General features: G+C 39.9%; 1 protein-coding gene across 3 annotated transcripts in view; it reads right to left on the minus strand.

The window, feature by feature from the left end:
- The window catches only part of LOC107694928 (breast cancer anti-estrogen resistance protein 1-like), a 103,652-nt gene that overhangs the window by 17,724 nt on the left and 58,817 nt on the right, over positions 1–27,111 (minus strand). For all 3 annotated transcript variants that reach the window (XM_016494644.1, XM_016494642.1, XM_016494645.1), the window contains exon 2: positions 14,925–15,581. In XM_016494644.1, coding sequence (XP_016350130.1) covers positions 14,925–15,581 — 657 coding nt within the window. The remainder of the gene's footprint in view (positions 1–14,924; positions 15,582–27,111) is intronic.

Here is a 27,111-nt window from a genome sequence, read left to right on the forward strand (position 1 = left end):
GTGCCATGAATAACTGCGTCCAGAGGCTTGGAACATAATGAGGGGTCAAAGTCCAAACACTGAAGGGCTTCCACATACCTTCACATACACTCTTTCTCTATATAAGTGGCCGTGCATAAGAATTTCCCCCGTAGCCCCCTACCACCGCTCTCGCCTTGGCCATCTGTGAAGCAAGCTGTCCTCTTCACCGTGTGCGAAGAAGGGAGTGCAGGTCAGGGTTCTGTGTGTGTTGGCATGATGTACTTTTCAGTTTTACCCTCATTTTCCACTAGTCTTGGTATTTACTTACCAGTTTATTTTGGATGTAGGTAGGGTTGCAAAGGGGTGGAAAATTTCTGGTAAATTTCCGGAAACTTTCCAAAAATCCCTGGAAAGTTTCCAAAATTTCTGGAACGTTTCCGAAATTTAATGGAAATTTTCCACCTTGCCTTTAACTAGAGGTGCTGTCATGGTTGACAGTGGTCCAAACATGCCCTAGTGAAAGATGTCCATCACTGGGATGAGGCGTCTCTAGGCTACAGCTGTAGGCTTGTAAGCACGGGCTGTGGAGAGCTCAGCTGGGCTCTGTGACTTGGTGTGATGTGGGTGCCAGTGGCGCCTCATCTGGACCACCGACACACACATACATGCTATTCCACAGAGAACTGCCTCCCTTGGGCACATCTGCAGATGTACTGGATGCATTTTTGCCCGAGTTGGGTTTGAAAGTCCACTTTTGAGTTTTATGTAAACCTGAGTAAGTTAAAGCTAGACTTTGGTTGCTTTTAAGTTTTTTAGTGGACAGTTTAATGTGGGGAATCTCTCAAAGTAGTGAATTTCACTTCAATGCAGTGTTTCCTGCAGTGATATTCAGTGGCAGCACTGCACCACTGCTAAATCTATAGTTCCATGACAAAGTTAAACATGAAAAAAGAAAAACATGAAAATATGTTTAGTTTATTATATAGTTTGGATCAATAATGAGGAAAGGGTTCCCTTGCTGCAAAAACATAATTCAGTAGGAAACACTTTGTGCAACTAATACATCAAATTGGGCCAGTTAAAACTCAAAACTTAAAAGGTTTAAGTAAAGATTGCTGTCGGGTGAACCAGATCAGAAGCTTTATCCCTGAAACAAAAACAGCCATGGCAGCAAAGTGTGAAAAACCCATATAAAACAGAAAGCAGGGTAGTGGTATGGATTTATAGCCCATATAACCATCCTCATCCTCTGCTGTGGAATTAATAAGTGGCTAATTAGCTCACACTTGTGAATCTGAGCTTTGCTTGGGGGCCAGTGCCATGTGGCATGTGCCACATGTGAGGGTGTGTGATGGGACGGCTGATGGGACGGGAGGCCTAAAGGGTCTCCTGGAGACAGTGAGCCCCCAGTTTCTAATCCACACAGATCTACAGTAACAGCCACCCAAAGCCCTCTGACACATGCCCCACATTGCTGGGCGTGAAACGTCCCTTTAAAATATGTTTTAACCATCGTTTATTAGTGCTACTTGCTAGGACACTACAAAACAATCCCTTACACTTAAACCACCTAGCAACTATGCAAAACACCTCTTTTTCCATTTATTTTTCACAAATAATTTACCTGTGGTATGCATGAGTGGCATTTATTCAAACCAGCTCAGCATATTGTCTTTCTATCTTTCTGTTGTTGCATTTCCTTTCTCGGTTTCATATCACTGCTTCCTTTTCTCTCATTTCTTTCCGATGCTGGTTGCAAAAGCGCATATAACTGAGACAGCATATGTGCAGTCCTCTGTACACACACATACACACACACACACACTTCCTCTTCTCCTGCTCTCCTGGCAACACAACACTCAGGCCTGTCCGCAGCACTTATTAATAAGACCGAAATGAGTGTGTCTCCTTGGAGACCACACCGTCCCTGTGGCCAGTGATCAAAGGTTAGTCCCTTCCCGAGACCAGTGCGTGTTTGAGGAAGTGAAAGACGCTGAAAAGAGATATCATTCAGGATATTTAGCCATGAAAGTGTATTTAAAGGGACCGTTCAGCCAAAAAATCTCTCATCATTTACTCACCCTCATGCCGTATTAAACCTGTATGATTTTTTTCTTCTTTATTTCTTCTCTGGACCACAAAAGATGTTGTTTTGGACCCAGTGTTGTTACTGTTAACTATATATTAAAGATTTGTTAATTAAAATGTGAAAAGGTGAAATAAATAAAATATAAATATTAGATGAAAAAACAATTTTAAAATATCAGAAATGTTGATGAAATAAAATACACTGAAGTACTAAAATTACCAAAACTTAACTGAAATAAATTAAAGCTAACTATAAATATGAATATTATATATTTAGCTGTATGAATATTTTTACGAATAAAACTGACAAAAGCACACAACAAAATTACTGAAACTAAAATAAAAATATTTAAAAATCTAATTAAATAGAATAATAAATACTATAATAGTATATAAATAATACTAAAATAGCACTGTTTGGACCCCACTGACTTACTGTATGGACAAAAAAATATATTTTTGTGTTTGACATGAGAGTGAGTATGAATGACAGAATTTTCATTCAACTTTCCTTTTAACTCCAGCTATGAATAAACAAACTTGACAATAAATATTCGATTTTTACATAAGGCAACATTTGGTCTTCATTACAACTACAACTAGCCGTAATTTCCTGTATCCTCTGACCTTTAGGGAAAGATGTAAAACATCACAGAAATGGTTTAAGTGGTGACCACTGAGTTTAGCCCGTGGTGCTGGAGTTAGCTTTTCACAAGCCAATTAAAAATCTGGCACCGTGCCTCCTTTAAACCTACTCTTGCATACATATATGAACATAAAGAGAATGATGAACAACACATAGAGAGCAAAGGTTGTGTGTATTCTTCAGCGGAAGACATACGGCGTGTGTGAAGACGCAGTAAATGAGTTTGCGGCTCCATTAGGCCCCCTGTTCTTCTCTCTGATCTGTGTTTTTTCAGTCCTTTCAACTCCCTGCAGTACAAAGTGAACCCCGTGGCCTCCTGTGATATTCCAGCCCTTTGATGAAGGCCACTGGAGCACAAATAAAGGCTCGCAGTGGTCTGCTGTTTACGTTGAGGGGCCCGTGTCTACCCTCCTCTCCCTTGATCTGCTGCTGGCTATGTGGGGACGTTAATGACAGCGCATGAGAAGCGAAAACCTCCTCCCGCGGCTCTACCCGCCATCGCCGCTCAGGCTGCTAATTCTGTCCCACTGATCTCGCCGTTTTCCTCTGATCCCTTCAGCTGTCAATCTCCTGTCCCCTCGCTCGGCACACGCTGGCAGCGTAGAAAATGAGACCACAGCAGGTAATGGAGGAGATCCAGCTAGGAAGATTCACATTTTGTCTTTCTTTAGACAGACACACGCTGTCTTTTTCATTCTCTATTGTACACGACCTGTGGCTATGCGGCTGTGTTAACTGACAAAGTGCTGTGCTCAAGGTTACAGGGCGCAGAGACCCCCTCCTGACCTAGCGAAGTTATCCTGAGGCCTGAAGGTGAACGCCAAATGGACGCATGATGTGTCCGACAGTGATGCGTCCTCGAAGACAGTCACTTTGAAGCTGTAGTTTCTGAAGCTTAAAGCTAGTCACAAAGTTGTCCAGCTACTCGTTTGTCAGCTACTAAATAACTTACAATTACAATAATAATCAGATGATACATCATATGCAGTTAGACAATCGCAGTTGGAATGACACCATTACACTTGAACAGATATACTTACACTAAATACAACTAATAAAACTATAAATACACTAATTTAGAGCAGCATTTAACAATATATTTCATGACATGCACAAAATGAAATATATATAAATATAAAAATAATTTAATGCTGCACATATACAGTATAAATACACAGAATGCAAAAAATCCCCCACATAACATGCGGAAGAAAAAATATTAATTAGTTCCATGCATTATTAATTAATGGCCATGATTTATTAATTTGTTCCCTTGTTTTAGTTCAATTGTTGTCACATTGTACTAATTTGTTCCCTTGTTTTAGTGGCCATGGTTTAGCTAAAGAGAGGGAACAAATTAACTAATTTGTTTTCTTATTTTAATTAACTATGATTTCATTAATGAGAACTAAGAACTAGCTAAAACGAGAGGACAAACACTGGTACTCAAATTAGTAAATCATTTTTGATCCAGAGTCCAGACCATTAACATAAATATATGAACCAATTCACTAAAATAAATCAGACTTTAGAGATTGTGCATGCAACACAATGTGAAATAAAACAGCTTTTTGTTGAGCTACACAGTTAATTTTTTGAAAAAGCTTGTGGCCAGAAAACATCTTAAATCAGTTTAAACGTTAAGGTTTAAGCTGGTGAAAGTAAAACCCCTCTAAATCCAGCCTGGCCAGACTGGAAGACCAACAAACCAGCTTAGGCTAGCAGCAATCGGCGCTTCTGTCATGCTACTGAAAAATGTAGTTGTGACGAATGGGGGCAGGGCCGAGAGCTGTGGGAACAGAGCGAGGCCGGTGGAGTAATTGATAATGAGTGACACCTGCACCACTCACCGGTCTCGAGTCCCACGGAGGAGCTCCGGAAAGATAAAAGGGGGAGTTACGACAGTGAAAGACGAGAGAGGACCAGGCCTGGACTTTATTTTGTGTTTTGTGTGCGGCAGTCGTCCGCGAGGGGCTGCCGCTTTAGTTTAATTTTGTGTTTGTTTATTTTATTACAGTCTTTAAACGTTCGCCGGTTCCCGCCTCCTTCTTCCCGATCTACAAACTGTGTTACATTGGTGCCGAAACCCGGGAGGAAGGAGGGACACGCTGTCAGAGAGCCCTCGCTGCTGAGGGGGATCGCGGTGCTGAGGAGATCGGGCAGCAGGAACAAGCGGAGAGACCGCCGGTGGCTGCCCGAGGTGGTGGTACTGGAGTGATGGAAGACGAGGTGGGACGGAGAGCTCGCTGCCGCACTCCTGGGTCGAGGAGGGGTGGTTGCCGTCCGAGAGGGAGTGGAGGAGTCGGCTCCGTTCACCAGGAGGCCGGAGCCTGCTGCCATCCGCCATGATTGGGGACTCGCAGGGAACGGGGGACTCGCTGCCGGCTGCCCTCAATAGGAGGAGCCATCGTCGTCCGCCAGGAGGCGGAGGATCGGTGGGCCGTCCACCAACGATGTCCAATACCATCGCATGGCACCGCGAGTGAGAGCCTCTCAGCCGGTTGAGGACCAAGCTGCAGTGTGTCCGGGAACCAGACCGATAATTATTTTTTTTTTTCCTTCTTCCCCTTCTTTGAGGGACACGCTGTCAGAGAGCCTTCGCTGCTGAGGGGGATCGTGGTGCTGAGGAGATCGGGCAGCCACCGGCGGTCTCTCCGCTTGTTCCTGCTGCCCGAGGCGGTGGTGCTGGAACGATGGAAGACGAGGTGGGACGGAGAGCTCGCTGCCATGCTCCTGGGTCGAGGAGGGGTGGCTGCCGTCCGTGAGGGAGCGGAGGAGTCGGCCCCGTTCGCCAGGAGGCCGGAGCCTGCTGCCATCCGCCATGAGAGCCGTGGGAACGGAGCGAGGCCGGTGGAGTAATTGATAATGAGCAACACCTGCACCACTCACCGGTCTCGAGTCCCACGGAGGAGCTCCGGAAGGATTAAAGGAGGAGTTACGACAGTGAAAGACGAGAGAGGACCAGGCCTGGACTTTATTTTGTGTTTTGTGTGTGGCAGTCGTCCGCGAGGGGCTGCCGCTTTACTTTCATTTTGTGTTTGTTTATTTTATTAAAGTCTTTAAACATTCGCCGGTTCCCGCCTCCTTCTTCCCGAACTACGAACGTTGTTACAGTAGTTAAATTAGACTCTGTTTTTAGTTTGTTACTCCCCAGCATTTGTCATGAGGATGCAATGAGATTTCAGCTGAGCTTTGAAGCTCAGCGAATTATAAATAAAGCACATCAGTGCACCAGATGCACAGTGTGTTCAGAGCTGCCCAGTCATCATACTTCCTGCGTCTCCTCCAGCTGTAAGGGAAACATGGCATCAGCACTTGTCTTCTCCTTTAGTCCCTTTCTCTAGCCGCTGCACTGAGCCCAGACACGCTGCTTGTAATGGATACCGTGTTGTCTTCAGACGCACTTGCAGCATCACATTACTATGTACAGGAGACTGCTGGTGGATATGTGCTGATTCAGAGTGAGCGTGTGCAGTCTGAGGAGAGAGTAATGAGGCTACGTGGAGGCGCAGTGACCTGGAGCAGCCAATGCTTCACTCATGCGCTGTGATGTGAGGCCAATATCAAAGTCCCTCTTTAGAAGCCCACAATGCACTGCAGTGAGGCCCAGAGATACAAACCTAAAATCACACATAGGCCCCTGAGGGGAAATGAGACTATTTAAACAACCATTAAGAGCTCTCTATTCAGTATTATGAGGTACTCACAGACCAGAAATGAATCAAAAGGAGGAACAGAAAGAGATAGAGCGCACCTTTGGCAGGGATGTCCAGTTTACGAATGAATCATCTGCCTCTCTATATCAATTAATTTGAAGCATTCACTGGAATTTAAGTATCATAAACAATGAAACATTTCACACAATCTATGTAACTTAATGAAAAACAGTCATGATGCAGTTTGAGTGTGAGGTGTTCTTAAGGGCCATTCACACAGAAGTGTTTTTGCATTAAAAACCATGAGACGCAAGCAGTGCAACGGGAAAAAAGCATGGTCTCAAGATGCGCTAGATGTCCATCTAGCACATTTAAACAGAAAAACAACGCAAGTGGCACAGTGGAAGGCAAAAAATAGTCCCTTAAAGGGATTTTCAAAAATTAAAATTCTGTCATTAATTAGTCACCCAAATCATGTCGTTCCAAACCCGTAAGACCTTCATTCATCTTCGGCACACAAATTAAGATATTTTTGATGAAATCCGAGAGCTCTCAGACCCTCCATAAACAGCAACGCAACTGACACATTCAAGGCCCTGAAAGGTAGGACATTGCTAAAATATTCCATGTGACATCAGTGGTTCAACCGTAATTTTATGAAGCTAGGAGAATACTGGTTGTGTGCAAAGAAAACAAAAATAACAACTTTATTCAACATTTTCTTCTCTTCTGTGTCAGTCTTTGATGCACGTTCATGACAGTACCACGACGCATGGTATGGTTACGGGTGATTCGCTGATGTCACATGGACTATTTTATCGATATCCTTACTACCTTTCTGAGCCTTGAACTTGTCAGTTGTGTTGCTGTCTATGTAGGGTCAGAGAGCTCTCAGATTTCATCAAAAATATCTTAATTTGTGTTCTGAAGATTTACATTTACATTTAGTCATTTAGCAGACGCTTTTATCCAATGCGACTTACAAATGAGGACAATAAAAGCAGTCAAAACTAACAAAAGAGCAACAATATATAAGTGCAAATGACAAGTCTAATATTAGCCTAACGCAGTACATGTAGCAAGGTGTGTAAATGAATGAATGTCATACAGGTTTGGAACAACATAAGGGTGAGTAATTAATGACTTATGAATGATGAATTCATGAATTATGAAATATTAATTAATTTATTTATTTTTTGTGTGAACTATCTCTGCAAGCACAATGTGAAATGGAGAGCCTAAAACCACCTTTTCAGTGGTAAAATTACTGTAACTCTTAAGAAGTTTATGGTACCTTAATATAGAATGTGCTGTCTTGCATGTGCACGCAAATGCATTTTCCATTATGAGGCTTGGAACAACTTTTGAACCGATTCCCTAAAATGAACCAAAAGGCAGGGAGGAGTATCTCTGGTCTTCAGGAATGTGAGGTGGGAGAGGGTTGCAGTAGATTAGACGTGCCAGCCAGTGAGGGAAATTCCCACAAGATGCACACAAGCACCCACCGGCATTCCCATTCCCTCTGCACTAAAATACTACTTAAAATACTGATAGTAAAGACACAAGATGAAAACCGAACTACAACTTTCATTGCTAAACTATCAGTTGGACAACTGATGGAAGCCTGTGGAAAACAGTATTTTGTTTCTACATTTTTAAAACTATTTTAATCTGTTTGGTGCAATATAAATTACATGAAAATATATATAAAGACTATTTTTTTGTAGTTACTTCGTGGGTGCACAAGAGCAGAAGATTTTATCTGAAGTAAATAACCTTAGGTTTGGTGAGGAATCGCTCTAGTTTTATTCTTTGCTAATGTGTCTAGAAGACAGAATTCCATGGCTCACTTTTGTCTGGAATGACCAGGAATAACATTCCTTTTTAGCAGTGCCCTTTAATGCTGTAAAAATGATGCTTGGAATTCAGTGATAACATTGCTTAACACACTGATAACATTATGATAGCAGATGTTAAACTGGTGTGTTTCTCCATACTGCTGTAGCTCTGTGGATGTCTAGGTGGAGTATAGATCTACGATCCCTCTGCTCTTCCTTTATTCTGTCTCCTCACAATGTTCTCCTCTCCCTCTCTCCTCTAAATGCTGACTGCCTGGTCTTGTAGATAAGCCAAGCCGGCACATCCTCCCTCAACCTCCTCTTCCCCGCCTGATCAGGTGAGCAGCCTCAACTAAGTCTCCAAAGATTACACATTTACTTTCAGAGCAGGCAGTGCGGCAAACCAACCACAGAATCTCAATCTAGCCTTTGCCATCTCCCCGTTCCTGTTTCCCTGGGCACCTTTTCTTAATAAACCCGGCTGTCTGTCCAGCATACTGAACGGCTATAGCATGGGCCATTAAAGAGATAAGACAAGACTCTTTCTCCACCTCTGCTGCCCCTCTTCACTGTCCATTCGACTGCATCCATAATAGAGCTAAACACCTCACCCACAAACCCTCTCTGTGGCACGCTCACGTTGTCCTAAACCGGACGAACAAGCTTATGCTCAAATCTTTCTTCATCCGTCAGTTTTATTTACTCTAATGGTCAATGTGCAACTTGAGTTGATAGTGTAAGCTCACTTTGGTTAATGTGTAAGCAGGACAGCGGGTGAGTCTTAGCGGCGGTGAGTCACAAACATGTACAAACCTTATTTTTTCAACTGAAGGTCACATCCGGTATTACAGTCTCATTTCGTAGGAAACATCTTCACAGTTTTCAGTTTGATTGAAGCATGTCATAATGTTTAGTGTTCGTTCTTATCTATTTTTTATTGATGTGAGTCACTGAGTTCAGCTTCTTAGCAAATGAAATGCAGGGAGAAACTAAACCAACAGAGCAAATGGTTATGGAAGTTCGATTCCAATATGATAACTGGGACTGCATTTCTCTGAATTATGGCTATTTATCTTAAATCACAATGTAATTTTATTTCTTATTTTAATCTTTAATCTCACAATTATCTGTTTTATTTCTTTACTCTGAGGCAGAAATTACTTCCATAAATAAGAGTTCATGATGATTAATTCAGACAGTATTAAACTCCTGGCCGTTGGAGGAGCGTGCTGGGGCTTTGTGGGCCGCGTGCTAACACACCCTGCCTGCGCATGTCTTTGATGTGACACACAGCTCAGTTGTTCCAGCTGCTTTATCACAATCCCTCAGTCCTAACCCTGACCCTATCCACAATCATCATATAACTCCTCTTACTGCTGCCACAATATCGCCTGGCTGAGTGCCACAGTTAAGCAAAAATCTTTAAATTTAAATCAACCAAATTCAAACTAAAGGACTACACTACCCATGATCCCAAAGAGAGATATAGTGAATTACATCAGTAATCACTGAAAAATATTTTTAGAAAATATTTTATTATTTATCTTGTGATATTTCCCATATACACTACCATTGAAAGTTTGGGGTAGGTAGGATTTTTTAATGTTTTTGATGAATTTGTTAATTATTAATCAAAAATGCAATAAAACAGTAATATTCTGAAATATTATTAAAATAACTGTTTTCAATTTTAATATATTTTCCCCTGAATTTTCAGAAGCCATTAATCCAATATTTAGTGTCACATGGTTCTTAAGTAATCATTCTAATATGGTGATTTGGTGCTCAAGAAACATTTATTTTTATTATATATATTTATTATTATTATATTCTTTTTATTTCAACTTATAATCAATGACATACAGCCAAAAGTTTTATATTGTATAATTGTTTCTAATTCATTTGATTGATTGATTTGTCGTGCACCTTGAGAAAACTTGCCAACTGGAGTATTTCTGTTCTGAAATACATTCCTTTCTTAAGCAGAATAAGATTATAATGGTGTTTTCAGCACTCTTCATATATGTGTGTTGTCTATGTGTGTGCATGCGTGTGTATCCATCCTCTCCTCTCTCAACAGGAACTCTTATCACATAATGAAAAACTGTCAGTGGTAGAGGGACTGTGGGCACAAGGACAAGTGATCATAATAGAGGACATTAGGAGAAAACACATGAAAGGAAAACCTCAAGACAAGCATTGCAAATAGAAACATAGAACTAATGCTTCTGAGAAGGATCTTTTCCTTCTCAAACTACTCTAGCAACAGTGTTCAAAGATGGAGAGCTGCAGTAAGAGAATGTATCTGTAATCTGGAAGCAGACGTGATATTGCATTATCTTTGGCTTCAACGCAGCCCCAATTCCTAAAGAACATAAGCACTGCACTCCTCATTGGACTCTGATCTGGATTTGACTACTGATCCACACCATTTCTGTCCCCTCACTGCAGTACTCAGGGTGTTAGCAAGTTTTTGGGTCACTGCCATCAGTATCGATCCTTCAGCCATTGGGTTTGCAGCACAGAATCTACCAACATCCAAATGACTGTCAACTACTCATATGACACGAGAGGCAATAAATTGCTGGTAGTTTCTCACAGACTTTGTACAAAGTGAATATGGTAAAGAAAAAAATGTTTGCTTGAAAAACCAAGGCTGAGGACAGACAAAAATATGATACAAAAATCCTCAAATCAAAGCTGAGCTAAAAACGAGTATTTTTTCATGTCATTACATTGTTTAGAGCATAAAAAAAAATGTAAAAAAAAAAAAATTAGAAATTATATTCCATTCATAAGTTATGCTACGTCCTTGGTAGATGACATTGGGACTCAATTTTTTTTAAAAAGTAAAAAGACATGAATGAACATGCATAGGCAAAAACAGTAGATTTTTTTTTTTAATCACCAATACATTTTTAGTTTTCAGGATTTTTTTTTTACCAAACTTTGTATAAAGATAATTCTCAACTATATTTTTCAAATAATGTACATTATTGTTTCTCCTCCATGCCCCGCCTGTCTGAAACGTGCCGATTTTTACAAAGCTCATCGTTCTAAAAAAGCGAGGTGTGCTCACTCCACAACATGGCAGCAGCGGCAACAGCAAGAATTAAATTTATGCCTTCTTTTCCGTGAACATTTGGGCGGCGTTATGCAAATCTTCCCACATCGTGACGTAGACATGTGGGGACGTGTTAGAACGAGCCGTTTTAGGTAGGAGTGGCTGACTCTTAACTTTTATAAAAAATATCTCTTTGGATTTGAGACTTTAGTCTTTGCAACTTTACAGATCTTCTTTATGCACAAAGAGCTTGTAACACTCCAAAGAGAAAGGAAAAACTGAAATCGCATCATATGACCCCTTTAAAACTGCGGCATCTCAGAGAAATTCACTAAAATATAATGTCCTCATATGAGGATGCAGTGTCTCAGGAGGTTAAACCACTTACAAAATGTGAAGAATCAGAATCTTGTTGAGGTATTTCAGTTTGACTTACTGGCTAACAACTGAGAAGAAAAAAACATGCCATCCATTTTACAATGGAAAAATTCATGTAGTTTTTTGGACATACCATGGTAATACCTTGGTATTCTTTGAGATTAAGATTCTTGAAAACACAATGGTACATTAATTCATGATTTTTCCAGGACTGCTCTAGTCATTTGCGATGACTAGATAAGGATTTTTAAAATCACTCTGTAGATAACACCAACAAAGAGCAATTTCTAGCCAAATAGCACAAGTAGAAATATTTATATTGACTGTAGACTTGTCAGGCTTGTGTTGTGTTTTGTTCCCCATGTGCTCCCTGTGTCCCAGTGTTTAGCCCTTTTTTGGTTATGTTCCTGTCCTGATTATTTCATTGAGTTCATTAGTCTCCACCTGTGTTTGTTTATTTGATTCAGGTGCGTTTAATTTACTCCCTCGTTATGTCTTGTATTTAAAGTTTAGTCTGTCGGATGTTTCTTTGTCAAGTCTGAATGTCGTTACCTGTTTCCTACGTGTGTGTCCCTGGTTCCGTGTGACAGAATAAAGTATGCATCATCGTGAATTCCCCTCCGTCTCCTCGTTCCTCGCTCCTCACAGTAGGGAGCGTGACAGAAGACTCAACCTCAAAAAGATGACTGAAGCTGAGGATGCGCTGTGGGGTTTGCGGCAGAGGTTGGAGCGATATGGGGAGGGCTTTCTAAAGCTCTCTAACCGGGTGATCTGGCACGACGCTGCTCTAGGTGCGTGCTTCCTGCTGGGGTTGGATGACGAGATAATCCGCTGCGATCTTCCGACGTGTGATTTTCCCCTGATCGAGCTGATTAATCTCGTGTTGTTCTTAAATGGTTCTGATTTCGAAGTGGAAGAAGTAAAGAAACTTCCCAAGCCTCGTCATCCAACTCCCGCTGGAACGCGCCGCGTCTCCCCAGCTCACCCCACGCCGAGAACATCCACATATCACTCCAACGGCTCCTACTGCCTGCCCAACCCCAAATTCCCCGCTGTCCTCCGAAGCTCCACCCTAGTAGTCAGTCCAGTACGGCCGGCCGCTCCCCAGTCAAGTCCGCCGGCCGTTCCCGAGTCAGGCCCGACGGCCGCTACAAAGTCAAGCCCACCGGTTACCGCAATGACAAGCCCGCCGGCTGCCCAGTTCACCCGTAACCAAAGGAGGAGGGCGAAGAGAAAAGGACTGTTCTCTGCCTTCATCCTAGCCCCAGAGCTCGCTCCAGTGTCAGCTCCAGCCCCTGAGTTTGCTCTAGTGCCAGCTCCTCGAAAGCCCCTTGCTGTGCCTGCTCCTCCAGAGCTCCCTCCAGTGCCAGCTCCTCGTAAGTGCTTCCCAATGCCCGAGTCTAGCCCAGTGAGGGCTCCAGATCCGAATAAAGTATGTATCATCGTGAATTCCCCTCCGTCTCCTCGTTCCTCACAGTAGGGAGCGTGACAAGACTATCGCAGAGATTCCCAAACTTTTTTCAGCCAAACCCCTTTGACCAAAAATAATTTACCAACACATTTGCTCATTCATGGTTCTCTGATATTGGTAAATGGTCACATGACACAAATTAAGGTAAACAAATAAAATATCACTTTTTTAAAATTTTGATTGTATTTATTTATCAATTATTTATAAAATGTGACATTTTTATGAATTATTATAATTATTATATCTATCAACTCACAAGCCCTCTGCAGTTTCCTCACAAACCCCAGTTTGTGTATTTTACAAAATGTTTCCAGGCCTGGAAATTATACTTTTAAATTTCAACGATTTTCCAGAACCATGGGAACCCTGTATAACACAATACCTTTACAGTACCAAGGTGCCGGCACACTACTTTTTTTGCAGTGGAAACTTTCCACACAATTAGAATGTTACTGTCATAGTGGTTGAAACTGCCTGACCACATTCAGTTGTTTGTTATATAATCAAGTAAGTAATGATGTGGTCACGCTAACATCATAGCTTCTCATTAGTATGCTAAAGTTTAAATATCTATGTAACCATGTCACGGTGACCAGAACCAGTGACACTGAGTCATGTCTCATCTTTATGGCTGTAGGTAGAGCACAGTTGAAAGGTGGCTAACAGTGAGCAGGCTTGCAGCTGAACCTCTCCTCACTTCATCCTTCCATCTTTACACTTCATTTCCCCTGCCGCTGCGGCAGTCGTGGCATATGGCTCAGTGCCCTAAGAGTGGCCTGCAACGCTCTCTCAAGGGACCATCACTGCCCACAGCTTCAACCTGTAGTTAAAACTCGAACAAAAAACTGCTTACTCACTCTGTGCTGCCCACGGTCACCGGCGTTATCAAACTCTGCGTTATTTATGACTGTCTATCACACCCTCCTCTTCTCCATCACACTCCCTCCTTTCCTCTACCTATATTTCTCTCGTCTCCCTGTATGTTTTCCAAGATATCACACGTCCTTGTATATGACCATGGCCAACTTTGAATGCTGTTCCTGATTTACTTCCCAAATATGACATATTTTAGATTTAAATAGCAGTGAAGAAAGGTAATATATTTTGATTAAAGATTTTTTTTAAATAATACGCACCAATGAATTGTTAATAATAGGACATTGAGTATGTTTTAAGAAGATGAATGTGAGTGTAGTGTCTGAGTATATGGGGTGAAATAATGTTTCCACAAAACCACAAATAATAATAATAATAAATAAATGCATAAAATAGGACATACATTTTAAGAAAGTAAATAGCATTGATTTTGATTTGAAGCTGATTTTAAAAATAATGATATATAAATAAAAAAATATATAATGAAAGTGCATGTCTGAAAATGTGTTACACATATGTGACCCTGGACCACAAAACCAGTCTTAAAGTTATCCAAATGAAGTTCTTACCAATGCATATTACTAATCAAAAATTAAGTTTTGATATATTTACGGTAGGAAACTTACAAAATATCTTCATGGAACATGATCTTTACTTAATATCCTAATGATTTTTCGCATAAAAGAAAAATCGATAATTTTGATCCATACAATGTTTTTTTGGCTATTGCTAAAAACATACCCAAGTGACTTAAAGGCGAGATTCCAAATTTTCATAGTTGTATCTCGGCCAAATATTGTCCTATCCTAACAAACCATACATCAATGGAAAGCTTATTTGTTCAGCTTTCAGATGATGTATAAATCTCAATTTAAACAAATTGACCCTTATGACTGGTTTTGTGGTCCAGGGTCACATATGTGTATACAAGACCATCTTTCCCAACCTTCCCCATGGATTTGGGAGAGTCCCAGCTCTTCTCTATTGATGGGGGAATCTGGTAAATGTCTTGTGTCTGGTTCACAGAGGGTGGCCCCCGGTACACATCCTGCCCTGGACACGGCCCTCCTGCAGTGGGTGGCACCTGGTAGATGTCCTGTGGGGAAGGAGGGTACTGTGCCTGGCTTTGCTTTTGTGCCACAGCGGGAGCTTTGGGTTGGGGCTGTGGAGGTTGGGGGCCGGTGGGCACCTGGTAGAGGCTGGAGGGAGCAGGCAGGCCGTGGCTGGGGGGGAGCATGTAGATGCCGTCTGGGTTGGTTGAGTTGGCGGAGCTGGAGGAGAAGGCAGGGTGCATGGCCGTGTACTGGGATGCAGGGGGAAGCTTGCTGTAGGCACTCTGAGGCAGGTTGAGATGGCTCTGGGTTGGGCTTGGTTGGCTCGTTGGCAGCTGTAACTGCTGCTGTTGCTGTTTATCATACATGCCCACAAGGATCTTCAGCCGGTTGCCAGGAACGATGCCTTGACGGCCGTGTAGCGAACAGAGCCACCAGCCTTCCAGCCCCTGCGTGTCCCGCTCCAGGACGGTCATGATGTCACCCTTGCGAAAGGACAACTCGTCCGGAGACTCCGCCACATTGTCGTACAGGGCCTTTGCCAACACATTCTACAAGAAAGGAGAGAGAAAGAGATTGAGTTTGGTTCACAAATGATCTCGTATTACACCAGGATAATCTCTTATGTTCACCAAGGCTGCATTTATCAAATAATTTGATTAAATAATACAGTAAAAATTTTATTACAGTTTAAAAAACTATTTCTATTTTTTATATTAAAATGTAATTTATTTCTATGATGCAAATCTGAATTTTCAGCAGCCATTTCTCCAGTCTTCAGTGTCACACGATCCTTCAGAAATCATTTTAATATGCTGATTTGGTGATCAAGAAACATTTTTATTGTTATCAATGTTAAAAACAGCTGCAGAACAGTTTGTGGAAACAGTGATATATTTTTTTCTTTCAATATTGTTTTTGATGAGTAGAAAATTCAAAAGCACAGCAATTGAAATATAAATCTTTTGTAACGTTATAAATGTCTTTACTCTCCTTTTTAATCAGCCTAATGCTTGCTCAATAAAATAAAAATCTTACTGACCCCAAATTTTGAATGATAGTGTATATATAACAAACATAAATATTTATGTTTTATATTTTAATATAATACAATAATATAATGAAGAATTATGAAAAACTGCCTTTCAATTTTTATTTTTATTTATTTATTTATTTTTACCTTTTTGAACGTCAATGTGCAGTAAAACACCAACATAATAATTGATTTTTATAAAATTCAAGACCACTTGTGATCAGATCACCCAAGATCTTAATAGCAGGTGTTAACAAGGGTCTGTGACCCCATTGCTTTTTACATTTTGTCTATTTGCTCTAAACCTCTTCCCGACACATTTACACACCATGGACTCCATCTGTCCTCTCGTTTACAATGCCACCCACAAGTGCGGCTGGTCTTTGACACTTAAACAAATATTTGCTATTCGGCCCCCTGGACCAGTACAACCCCTTTTCTCTGGCACAAGAGCGCTGGCACAGTGCCAATAGACACGAGCATCACCGCTCTACGCACCACCTTAATAAAGCCACAGTCAACCAGCAGTACTCCATCACTGTCCTCTCAACAAAATCACAGCGTTTGATTGGCTGATTGCAATCGTTCACTGTGTGCCGCGGAAACCCTCTACAACTGTTAAAGGGGAAAAAAAAGAGAAGAATAGACTAGTTTAGCTTCAATCAAGACAAAACATCTCCGCTATTGAGTGATTCAGTGGAGGGTCTTTGTGCAGGAGAACAGTACAGAACGGCTAATTTCCAACAGAGAGAGCTCCATGTCCCCCTCACACCCCCGTCTGCAGCTCTCCTACCGTGAGTTCACTGTGGTTTGCGAGAGTTTTGAGCTCAAGCTCACAGGTGATTGATGCAGCACAGCAGATAGCCAGCAGGTGTTTGATTACTAACAGACCTCCCCTGTCAGGACACACGCTGCCTTTGAGTCATGTAGGAATGATCGTATTTACGAGATGAGCTCTGCATGAACACCATCACAAAGTTGTGATTACCAGTGGGAAACTCTTTTCGGACTGGAGGCATCAAATCATGTATCATGGCGGAGGCAAATTGGTATTTATTACACAGTTTGCATTATGAATTTTGACCGTGCATTTTAGTTTGCCATACATTACTGGGAGATACTACAGCAGCAATAAAGTTTGCTAGAAAAAAATGACTCAATTAACTGGTTTACGAGACGTCAGACTTGTGTGATAAAAATGTATCCCATAATTCTCTGTGGTGGCACGAGAATGATAAAATACAAAGATGAGGTATCAGGTACACAATTCTTGGTCTTCATCTTCTTGTACAATAGTGCCTAAAAGATTCATATTGTTATATTGTATAAATTTTTGGAGAGAGAAAGAAATAAGAAATTGCTGAATGCTTACATTTTTTTAGACAAAAATAACTTAATAATTATGACTTTTATTTATTTATTTATTTAAAGATAACCTGTTTATTTAGAAAATATGCATTAAAATTGTTTAAAAGTGACAATAAAGACGTTACATAGTTACAAAAGATTTCTATTTCATGCTAGAATCATAGGGGAAAAAAGTACCAAATGATCAGCATCCCAAATGCTTTCAACACTGACAACAAAAAAATGTTTCTTGTGCCTCAAATCAGCATATTAGAATGATTTCTGAAGGATCATGTGACACTGAAGAATTCAGCTTTGTCATCACAGGAATAAACTACATTTTAAAATATTTAAAAAAAGAAAACAGTTACTCTAAAATTTAATAATATTTCACAATATTACCGTTTTACTTTATTTTACATGAAATAAATGCAGCCTTGGTGAGATGTCTTTTAAAAACTTCACAAACCAACATTTTTGTTTGTTACTGTACTTCACCGATGATGTAAGAGTGTATTTTTGAGAATGTATTCACATATTTTGCCACTGGAACATCAGAAAATCTGATATCACATACTCAATGAAAATAGTACATTATCCGAGCACCTCTGTCCTTCTGTTTTTAACATAAAATCTGGGATAGTAGGTGATGTGAAATGAGATGCAGCCACAGCCTGCAGCTACATCTTCCTTCAGGATCCCTGAGGTATAATGCTAATTATGCACCTCTGTACACAGAAACTCCTCAGTGCCCACAATATCTGGAATTGTGCCATACAAACTGCGCTCAGTGCAACATTTTTTGGCCTTGTTTGCATCGTTCAGTGCTGAAACAACGCAGACAGCACGCTATCAGCGGGCGCAATTCATTCTGCGTGAATCCCTCCCTGTGTGTTTTAAAGGTCTATGTGGAGAGCGGCAGTGCTCTGATGAATGGTGTCTCTGTGCTCGGAGCTGGAGGACAGAGAGGAGAGGCTCATGGAGGGCATATCTGACAGATGAATGCTCTGCCTGTGCTGCCCGGATGAGGGACAGTCCCTGTAGTGTCTCCCTTAAAGCCGGAGGAGACCGAGGCTGGGCACAATAGCGTCCGAGAGGCTTTACTGCCTGCGAGCAGCTGGTTGAGATGTCACCGTGACCATGTAGTGCTGGCACACGCATACACGCACAGAGTACTGATGCACGTATATAGACAGAGGAATGTGTGAATACACACGCACAAATGCATGCATGCATACCTTCCCAGCCATTCAATCCATTTAAACTCACACACACGATGGCAAAATAATGAGAAGCACTCAGACCATCTGAGAGAGCTCATTAACTCCATGGGCTTTTTCCATAGAGACAGTTTAAGCCATTCTTTGGGAGTCTTTGCAAAGGAATGGGACATTTTGACAAAGGCTGAACGCTAGTGGTGCAACGGATCACAAATTCACGGTTCGGATCATATACGGATTTTGAGTCACGGATCGGATCATTTTTCGGATCAGCAAAAAAACAACAACCTTACTTTAAGTACTTCTATACCATAGCAAAAACTACTAGCTTAACTGATAAAGTTAGTAATAAAACAAGAACAATTACACAAATTACAAGCATAGATGAAAACAACAAATACAAATATCAGAATTTAGGTGCAGAAATAATAATAATTAAGTTTAACACAATAGTGTTCACTGCACAAGTTAAATACAGATTAATCTTTGTTAGAGCTGTGGTGTTATTTGATTAGCAGACAGAAACAGGTATTTATTGACTGCTGTCGCTTTAAGACCAAATGCACGGCCCTAATACTGACACACATCCGGTTTCTTTCTCACCAGTTTACGTTCACTTAAGAAATAACCGACTGCGTTAACTAGAATACTTGCCAAATCGGGTATTTTAACATAACTTTGTGTGTATGTAAAAAACGGAATCACGCGGTGTCTGAATCGCGCCTCTCTCTCTCTCTCTGCGAAAAAGCACGCAAGTTAAAACTGCTTGAATGTGTAAACTGGCAAGACAATACATAGCATGCTGCAGTGAGCATGTAAGAAATACTGCTGCTGCACATACAGTATAACATACATGTAATCACCCCATAGCATACATAAATCACCCTGTAGCAGATCTATACAGGTGGAGCTGGGAAGGTGGATGGTTTCTGAAGCGCGCTGCAACTGCTACATCAAGCACTAGCCAAGTATTTGAATGTTAAGCAGCGAGCTCATTGGCTGCTGATACAAATGAACCAATCAGCTAGGCCTATATATATATATTTATGATGTATGTAATTTGAATTAGATTTTTCAAAATAGGAATTACCACATAAAATTTAATTAAATGAATAATCAAAAATGAATATATCATACAGTGTATTAAAAATATTATAAATAAATACACTTGGTCAAAATGCCCACCCCTAGTTCTGACCATGTACTGACAAACATGCTGAGGTTCAGTTCTTCTTTCAGAGATGGGATAGACTTGCGTCCTTCTTGATCAGGCTGACAATAATGAATAAATTAATTAGGTGATTGACATTGCTGTTGCAGCAATTGAATAAAAACCCTCAGAAAATAATTTTCTGTGACTTGATGTCTTTGTCTTTATTCTGCAGTCTTATCTCACTTGCCTTCTCCGCCTTTGAAAAGCAGAAAAGAAGTGCTGTGTGCTTTCTGGGCTATTCTACACTATTTTTTTCATGAAAATATTTTCCTGCCAAGCAAAAAGGCTCTGGAGGACTGATGACATCACGAGCTGTTGAACTTTGCCTCCATTACAGAAAGTATGCCAAGCTTCTCTGTCTGTCTTTCTCCCACTTCTCCACAATTCAGTCACTGTCGATCAGGACACAGGATGTTTAGGGAGTGATTCACAGGGGTTTACATGTAAGGGCGAGTCGATGATTCAGTGACAGTGAATGTTTTCTCATTTGTTGGGAATGTACACAGGAGAACAGCTGGAGGATAAATGAAGGAAAATAACAGAGATGGGAATATTTGACTATTGATCAATGGATCAATTAGCATCTTCACAGCCCAGTATAAATCACACCTTGCATCTCCAACAATTATAACGTAAAAGAGTAAAGCACTGTGCATTAAACAACGACAGAAAATGAGTTGGTTCCTCAAGGGTGTTTTCTGGTGTACATCTGCATTTATCAAGCAGTAATGGGAAGCTGCTTTGAAAATACTTGGAGCTATTCATCACTAAAAGCAGTTACAGTCAAACTAAACTTTTGAAAAAGTAGCTAGCCATAGCAATATTCCCCACTGAATCCTGTTTTTGCAACAAAAGAGTCCAGACTTCATAAGGCTTTCTGACTGATTCATACAAAGAACCATCTCAGTACATGTGATGCTGGTTGTATGTTGTTATTTTTTTGTCTCTACACTAGCTTTTAATTTAATCATGGTGACAGATTTTTAATTATCTGTCACCATGAAATACTACTGATAAGGCTAGAAACACTGTAGCTAATTTATATAGCCAAAATCAAAAACACTGTAACAAACAATAGCATTTAGCAATTTTGCCACATAAAATGCTAAATAAAATGACTCACAGATTACTCAAATGAATCATCGAATCATTTATTAATGAAATGATTCTCTAAAATTATTATTATTATTAGACTTCCCAGTGCAGTTTGAAAAAGAGACATTTTAGGACAAAGCAATTTTTCGACTATAAATCTATCTGAACAGTGTAAATATAAATACAATATAGCATTAAAGACAATATAACACTTTAACACACTACAATGCTACTTTTTGGAAAAAGTATCTTGTTACTGGAAAAGCTTCATTGTTACTGTCACGCTACTATAAGTCTGTTACTGGCCAACATTGTTATCAAGGCATTGTTTGAGAAATAGTAAAGAAGCTTTTATAAGATGAGGGGATGACGAGAGTTTCGCTTCATTTCTCCCTGGTGATGATCACCATGGAAATGTTCAGGTCAAACACTTTCCCTGTGGCTCAAGCAGACAGAGACTGATGCTTAACTTTATTATCTCTAGAGAAAGAGTGAGAACAGATAAAAGAGATGGAGGAAGAGAATGGAGAAGAAAGGAAACTCATCATCCAAAGGACGAAACGTTCTTCCATTTGCATTTAAAAGGGTCATGAGCCCGGGAGCATCTAGCAGGCCTCGTGTTAAAGGGTTTAAATTGTTTCCAAAAATGTAAAATTCTGTCATCATTTACTCACCTGTATGACTTTTTTAAAAACTGATTTTTAAGAATATACCAGTCACTCGTTTCAAATAATGAAAGTAAATGAGGACTGGGGCTGTTAAATTACTAAGCAGTTTTATTATAGTTTTTGCACACTTTTTTAAACAACAACACTTAGAATGACTTGAGGGTGAGTAAAGACTTCTTCACACCAAGAAAGAAAACTATAAAGACAACTATAATGATAATTATATTAGCGTTCTGTCAAGCTCTTTAAAGTCGGGTGGATTCTGATTGGCTTGCAATGTTTTTAGCATTCATCAGGTGGAAAAAAATCATTCTGAAAGTGACTCCAATAATATCTTTCTTCTGTTGTTGTCATTACATTTGTTATGTGGACTTCCCTGTTCTCACAGGATTAGAACAATTATTAAAACTTTATAGTTATAGTAACCAGGTATTGTCCTTGGTGTGACCAGGACTTAAATGGTACCACAACTTTAATTTTCGGGTGAACTATCTCTTTAATAATGGGGATAAAAGTGGCAGAGATGGAAATGCTGAGAATGAAAGAGAATTCCACAGGATGGAGGGAAGAGGAAAGAGGGATGTGGACCTGTGAGAGAGGGAAGGAAGGAAGGGGCCGAGCACTTCATTCAGACAGAGCCACTGAACAGGAGGTAATGTGGCAGCTGCTGGAGCGCGCTCTGTACAGACAGGTCAATGAGTGTGTGTTTGTGTGTGTGTGTGTGTGTGTGTGTGTGTGTGTGTGTTTGTATTGTTATGGGGTGGGGGTATAGGTAACTAAAATATTACAAATCATTTTTGGTAATTAAAATAAATCTGGCATAAATTAGATAAAAAACATCAAATTAAAAAAGGAGAAATGTCACCAAATATAATAAATACATTTCTGTTAAAGTACCAACATTATTAAAACTGAAATAAAAATAAGTTAAAATGATATTGAAATATTTTTTTAAAAACACAATTGAAAAAGAAACAATTAAAAAAATACCAAAATCACTAAAACTGAAATAAAAAAATGAAAACTCAAAATATAAAAATAAAGCTAATTCAAAATGTATTGTAATAGTAAATAACAATAAATGTCAGCTGATATTAGAGTTTATTTTATTTATTGTATCAGTTGATATTGGATATTTTATTTTGCATGCTGACATTCACTTAAAATTAATATTGAATGTAAATTATTCTTTTCATTTAATAACACTGTTAAATGTAATCTTTAGCAAATCTCAGAATATCAATTTTTCATACTGTATATCATAAAGTTATGTCTGATTTTACTTGTAGAATTTAAAATGACTGACGTTAGGTTTTTTTATTTATACAAAACTGTTCAGAATTTTTATATTAGACATTATGGGCCCTATTTGAACGATCTAAGCGCAAGGTCTAAAGCGCACGGCGCAGGTGCACTTAGGGCATGTCCAAATCCACTTTTGCTAGTTTAAAGGGTTACTCCACCCCAAAATGAAAATTTTGTCATTAATCACTTATCCCCATGTCGTTCCAAACCCGTAAAAGCTAAAGTCGTTATTTTTGTTTTCTTTGCTTACAAAAAGTATTCTCGTCGCTTCATAAAATTCAGATTGAACCACTGATGGCAGATGGACTATTTTGACAATGTCTTTCATACTTTTCTGGGCCTTGGCAGTGTTATTTACTTGGCAGTCAATGGGACAGACACAAGTAGAGGTCTGCTACCCGACCCGAGCCCGACGGGTCCCAAAATACTTTCGGGTTTCGGGTAGGGTTCGGGTTAATGCTTAATGAATAGCTTCGGGTTCGGGTCGGGCTCGGGTTTATAGCTAAACTAAAACTATATGCAGTAGGCTACGCTGCTTTCATAGACGCACGCACACACATTAGTCCACACGACAACGACAACACAGCACGGAAACTTTTATTGGTAAAATAGCTTCGACAGGCTACTGACTCGCAACTTTATATTTCTCTGCAATGAGGGGACAAAATCGCTGTTTTTGAAGTAACTAAGCCTCATTGCTTGTAGAGAGAGGCGCGCAGACGCAGGTTCACACACGCAACTTTCATCCCTCTCTCTCTCTCTCACTCTCTCTTGCTAATTTAAATAAATTATATAATTAATTAATTCAAATAAATGCGATCTAACCGCACTGCATCTCTGTGTCTGATTTAATGCAGGCCGAATGCTAACGAGCCTTAACTGATGAAAATGACCATAATTTGCACGATGGAAGAATTATCGTCTTGTCGTATACAACCATTCAAAAACTCGGCAGAATTGATGTGACCGCTGCACCTGATGTTCATAAACTTTCATAACTGGTAAGTGTTTTTTTCTTTTGCCTTGTGAACTGGCCGAGCCTTAATGATTCTGTTTCTTTACATGTATTTGTTTACTGACTGTTGCATGCAATCGTGAAATACAGCATTTTTTTTTTTAAATTGGAAATTCGTTGTGGAAAAAAAAAAAAGTGGGGTTCGGGCTCTAAATTTAACTGTGCCGCTCGGGTCGGGTCGGGCCAGATCAGACGATCTCGGGTACGGGTCGGGTTCGGGCTTCAGTTTAAAGCCCGTGCAGACCTCTAGTCACAAGCCTCCCGGTTTTCATCCAAAATATCTTAAATTGTGTCCCGAAGACGAACGAAGCTTTCACGGGTTTGGAACGACATGGGGGTAAGTGATTAATGACTAAATTTTAATTTTGGGGTGGAGTAACCCTTTAACGACAGGAAAAATGGTCGGCGCGCCCGGCGCATGGTCTAAAAGGGTTGTCCCTATCCTCTAAATGAGTAATGGGTATGTTTTGGGCATAACGTGCAATAAACCAATCAGAGTCTCATCTCCCATCCCCTTTAAAAGCCAGTAGCGCTCACGCCATGGCGGGTTCGCTATTTACATGGCAGAATTTAATTTTTCATTTTTTAAAATGTTTGTGTGCTGCTGTGTGTGTAATAAGCAAAGTGTACGCGCATATTACTAACGCGCTCTTTAAATAACAAAGAAAATATATTGTGCCAGACTTTATACCAGGTTTTTGTTGGTCAATGGCGCAGTCTATTTCAGTTGCCTCAAAATAGCAACACGCCAGCAATGCGCCTAAACACACCTCGTTTTTAGACCATGGGCGCACAAATGGGTGCAAATGCATTTGCTATTTAAACAACGTGGCGCAGGACATGAAAATGACAACTGCATCGGGCTGAAACTAGCAAAAAACACTTGCGTGCCGCATTGCGCCGGGTGTATGATAGAGCCCTATAGGTTATAATATGACAACAGGACATAAAATATCATATGTGATCCTGGACCACAAAACCAGTCATAAGTAGCACGGGTATTTTTGTAGCAATAGCCAACAATACATTGTATGGGTCAAAATTATCAATTTTTCTTTCCCTGGACCACAAAACCAGTCATAAGTAGCACGGGTATTTTTGTAGCAATAGCCAACAATACACTGTATGGATCAAAATTATCGATTTTTCTTTTATGCCAAAAATCATTAGGTTCATGTTCCATGAAGATATTTTGTAGATTTCCTACCATAAATATATCAAAACTTAATTTTTGATTAGTAAATTGCTAAGAATTTAATTTGGACAACTTTAAAGGTGATTTTCTCAATACTTTGATTTTTTTGCACCCTCAGATTCCAGATTTTCAAATAGTTGTATCTCAGCCAAATATTGCCCTATCCTAACAAACCATACATCAATGGAAAGCTTAATTAGTCGGATGTATAAATTAGATGATGTATAAATCTAAATTTAAAAAAATTGACCCTTATGACTGGTTTTGTGGTCCGAGGTTACATATAATCTACACATAAAAAAAACAGAGACCAGAATTTTAATATCAGTGCAGCGTCATCACAAACGAAAGAGAAGCTGTGCACCTGAGCACTGATTGTTTAACTGAAACTCTGAAAATCTTCCCATATTTCACTTGAGTGAATGATCGTCATCGAGGTACAGTTTGAACAGGCTGTAATTTTGTCCCTCATGGTCTGGTTTTCATTCACACCACATTAAAGATAGAGTCTCATCTGTCTCAGGTCTATTCTCATCACACATCCACCTCCTGAGCTCTGGGAGAAAATGTTCCCTACCTCATCAAAAGCTTTTATTGCTTTAAAAACAGATGGGCGCTGCAGACAAAATAAGGCCGTCTCTGTTTTATCATTCGCATAAGACACCTGAGCCTGACCAAACAAGAACAAAAGCTAGACATTTTATCTGAGCTGTGTTGCCAGAACATATAAGATGTTTCTAAATTATCCCGTCTATATATGAGGCTTGGGTGTTATTCTGCGGTCAGGTTGTTATTCTGAGGGGCTTACTGGTTGCATAAGTAGCAGGTTGGCTGGAGTAATTATAAGGCGGGTGGAGTTTAGGATGGTAAGCTGTTGTAGACACATTTTCAGACATACACACAAGGAGTAGACGCTGTATCAGACAGCAGCGATAGTCATCAGAGCTGAGACTCAGAGATGTGACTCAGACAGCCAGTCGTGTGTTTGTACGTTTGCAGCTATCAGCTGTGTCAGTCGTGTATGACACACACACACATTGAAAGCAGGTCACAAAGAAATAGACCACCTAATAATGATTTTGTCATCATTTATTAACCCTCATGCTGTTACAAAAATGATTTTGGTATGAATTTCTCCATCCAGACACTTGTACAGGTTTAAAACAGCACAAGAGTAAACGATGACAGAACTATCCCTTTAAGATCACAATAAACAGTGTCTATTTCTCCTGAGAGAACTTCAATGTATATGAACCGGATGAATATCTCCTTTAAGGGATTAAAGCATGCTGGAAATATACAATGTAAGTGGGGCACAAACCTGCTCTATTTACAGGAAGGGACCTGAAAACCTCGACAGAAAGGAAGACAATAGCAGAAGGTTGATGGCAGAGACAAACAGTGGGCCAGTGGCCTGCTCTATTTTCACTATATAGGTGAGTTTACAACAGACAAGACCAGACTTGAGCACCAACAACAGGCCTGCGGAGGAAAGGCTGGGAGGCACATAATCGATCGTTAGTTTGAGTGTGTGTATAAACCTAAGCAAAAACCAGACAATAACATGATACAGTCAAAGTTTACGACATAAATATGGAGAAATATGATTTATATATACACTCTCAGACATAATATGATTAACAGTGAAGCATTTTGGAACACTTTATTATTTTATTTCATTTCATTTTATTTTTGTACTGGTTCTTATACCTTATTTGTGAAATTTATAATAAATGTTATTAATTATCAAAATTTGATAATAATTGTAATATATATATATATATATATATATATAAAGACCTTTAGCACTAGCTTTCTCTATTCTTTTTCTATTCTATCTTTCTGTTTTCTTTTTATCTATAATATAATTACTATAGTCATAGCACTTGCTTATTATTGCTCTTTTGTTGATTCTGATTGCTTCCATTGTTCTCATTTGTAAGTCACTTTGGATAAAAGCGTCTGCTAAATGACTAAATGTAAATGCAAA

This window comes from Sinocyclocheilus anshuiensis, unplaced genomic scaffold (assembly GCF_001515605.1).
Source record: "Sinocyclocheilus anshuiensis isolate Anshui unplaced genomic scaffold, SAMN03320099.WGS_v1.1 scaffold286, whole genome shotgun sequence".
NCBI lineage: Eukaryota > Metazoa > Chordata > Actinopteri > Cypriniformes > Cyprinidae > Sinocyclocheilus > Sinocyclocheilus anshuiensis.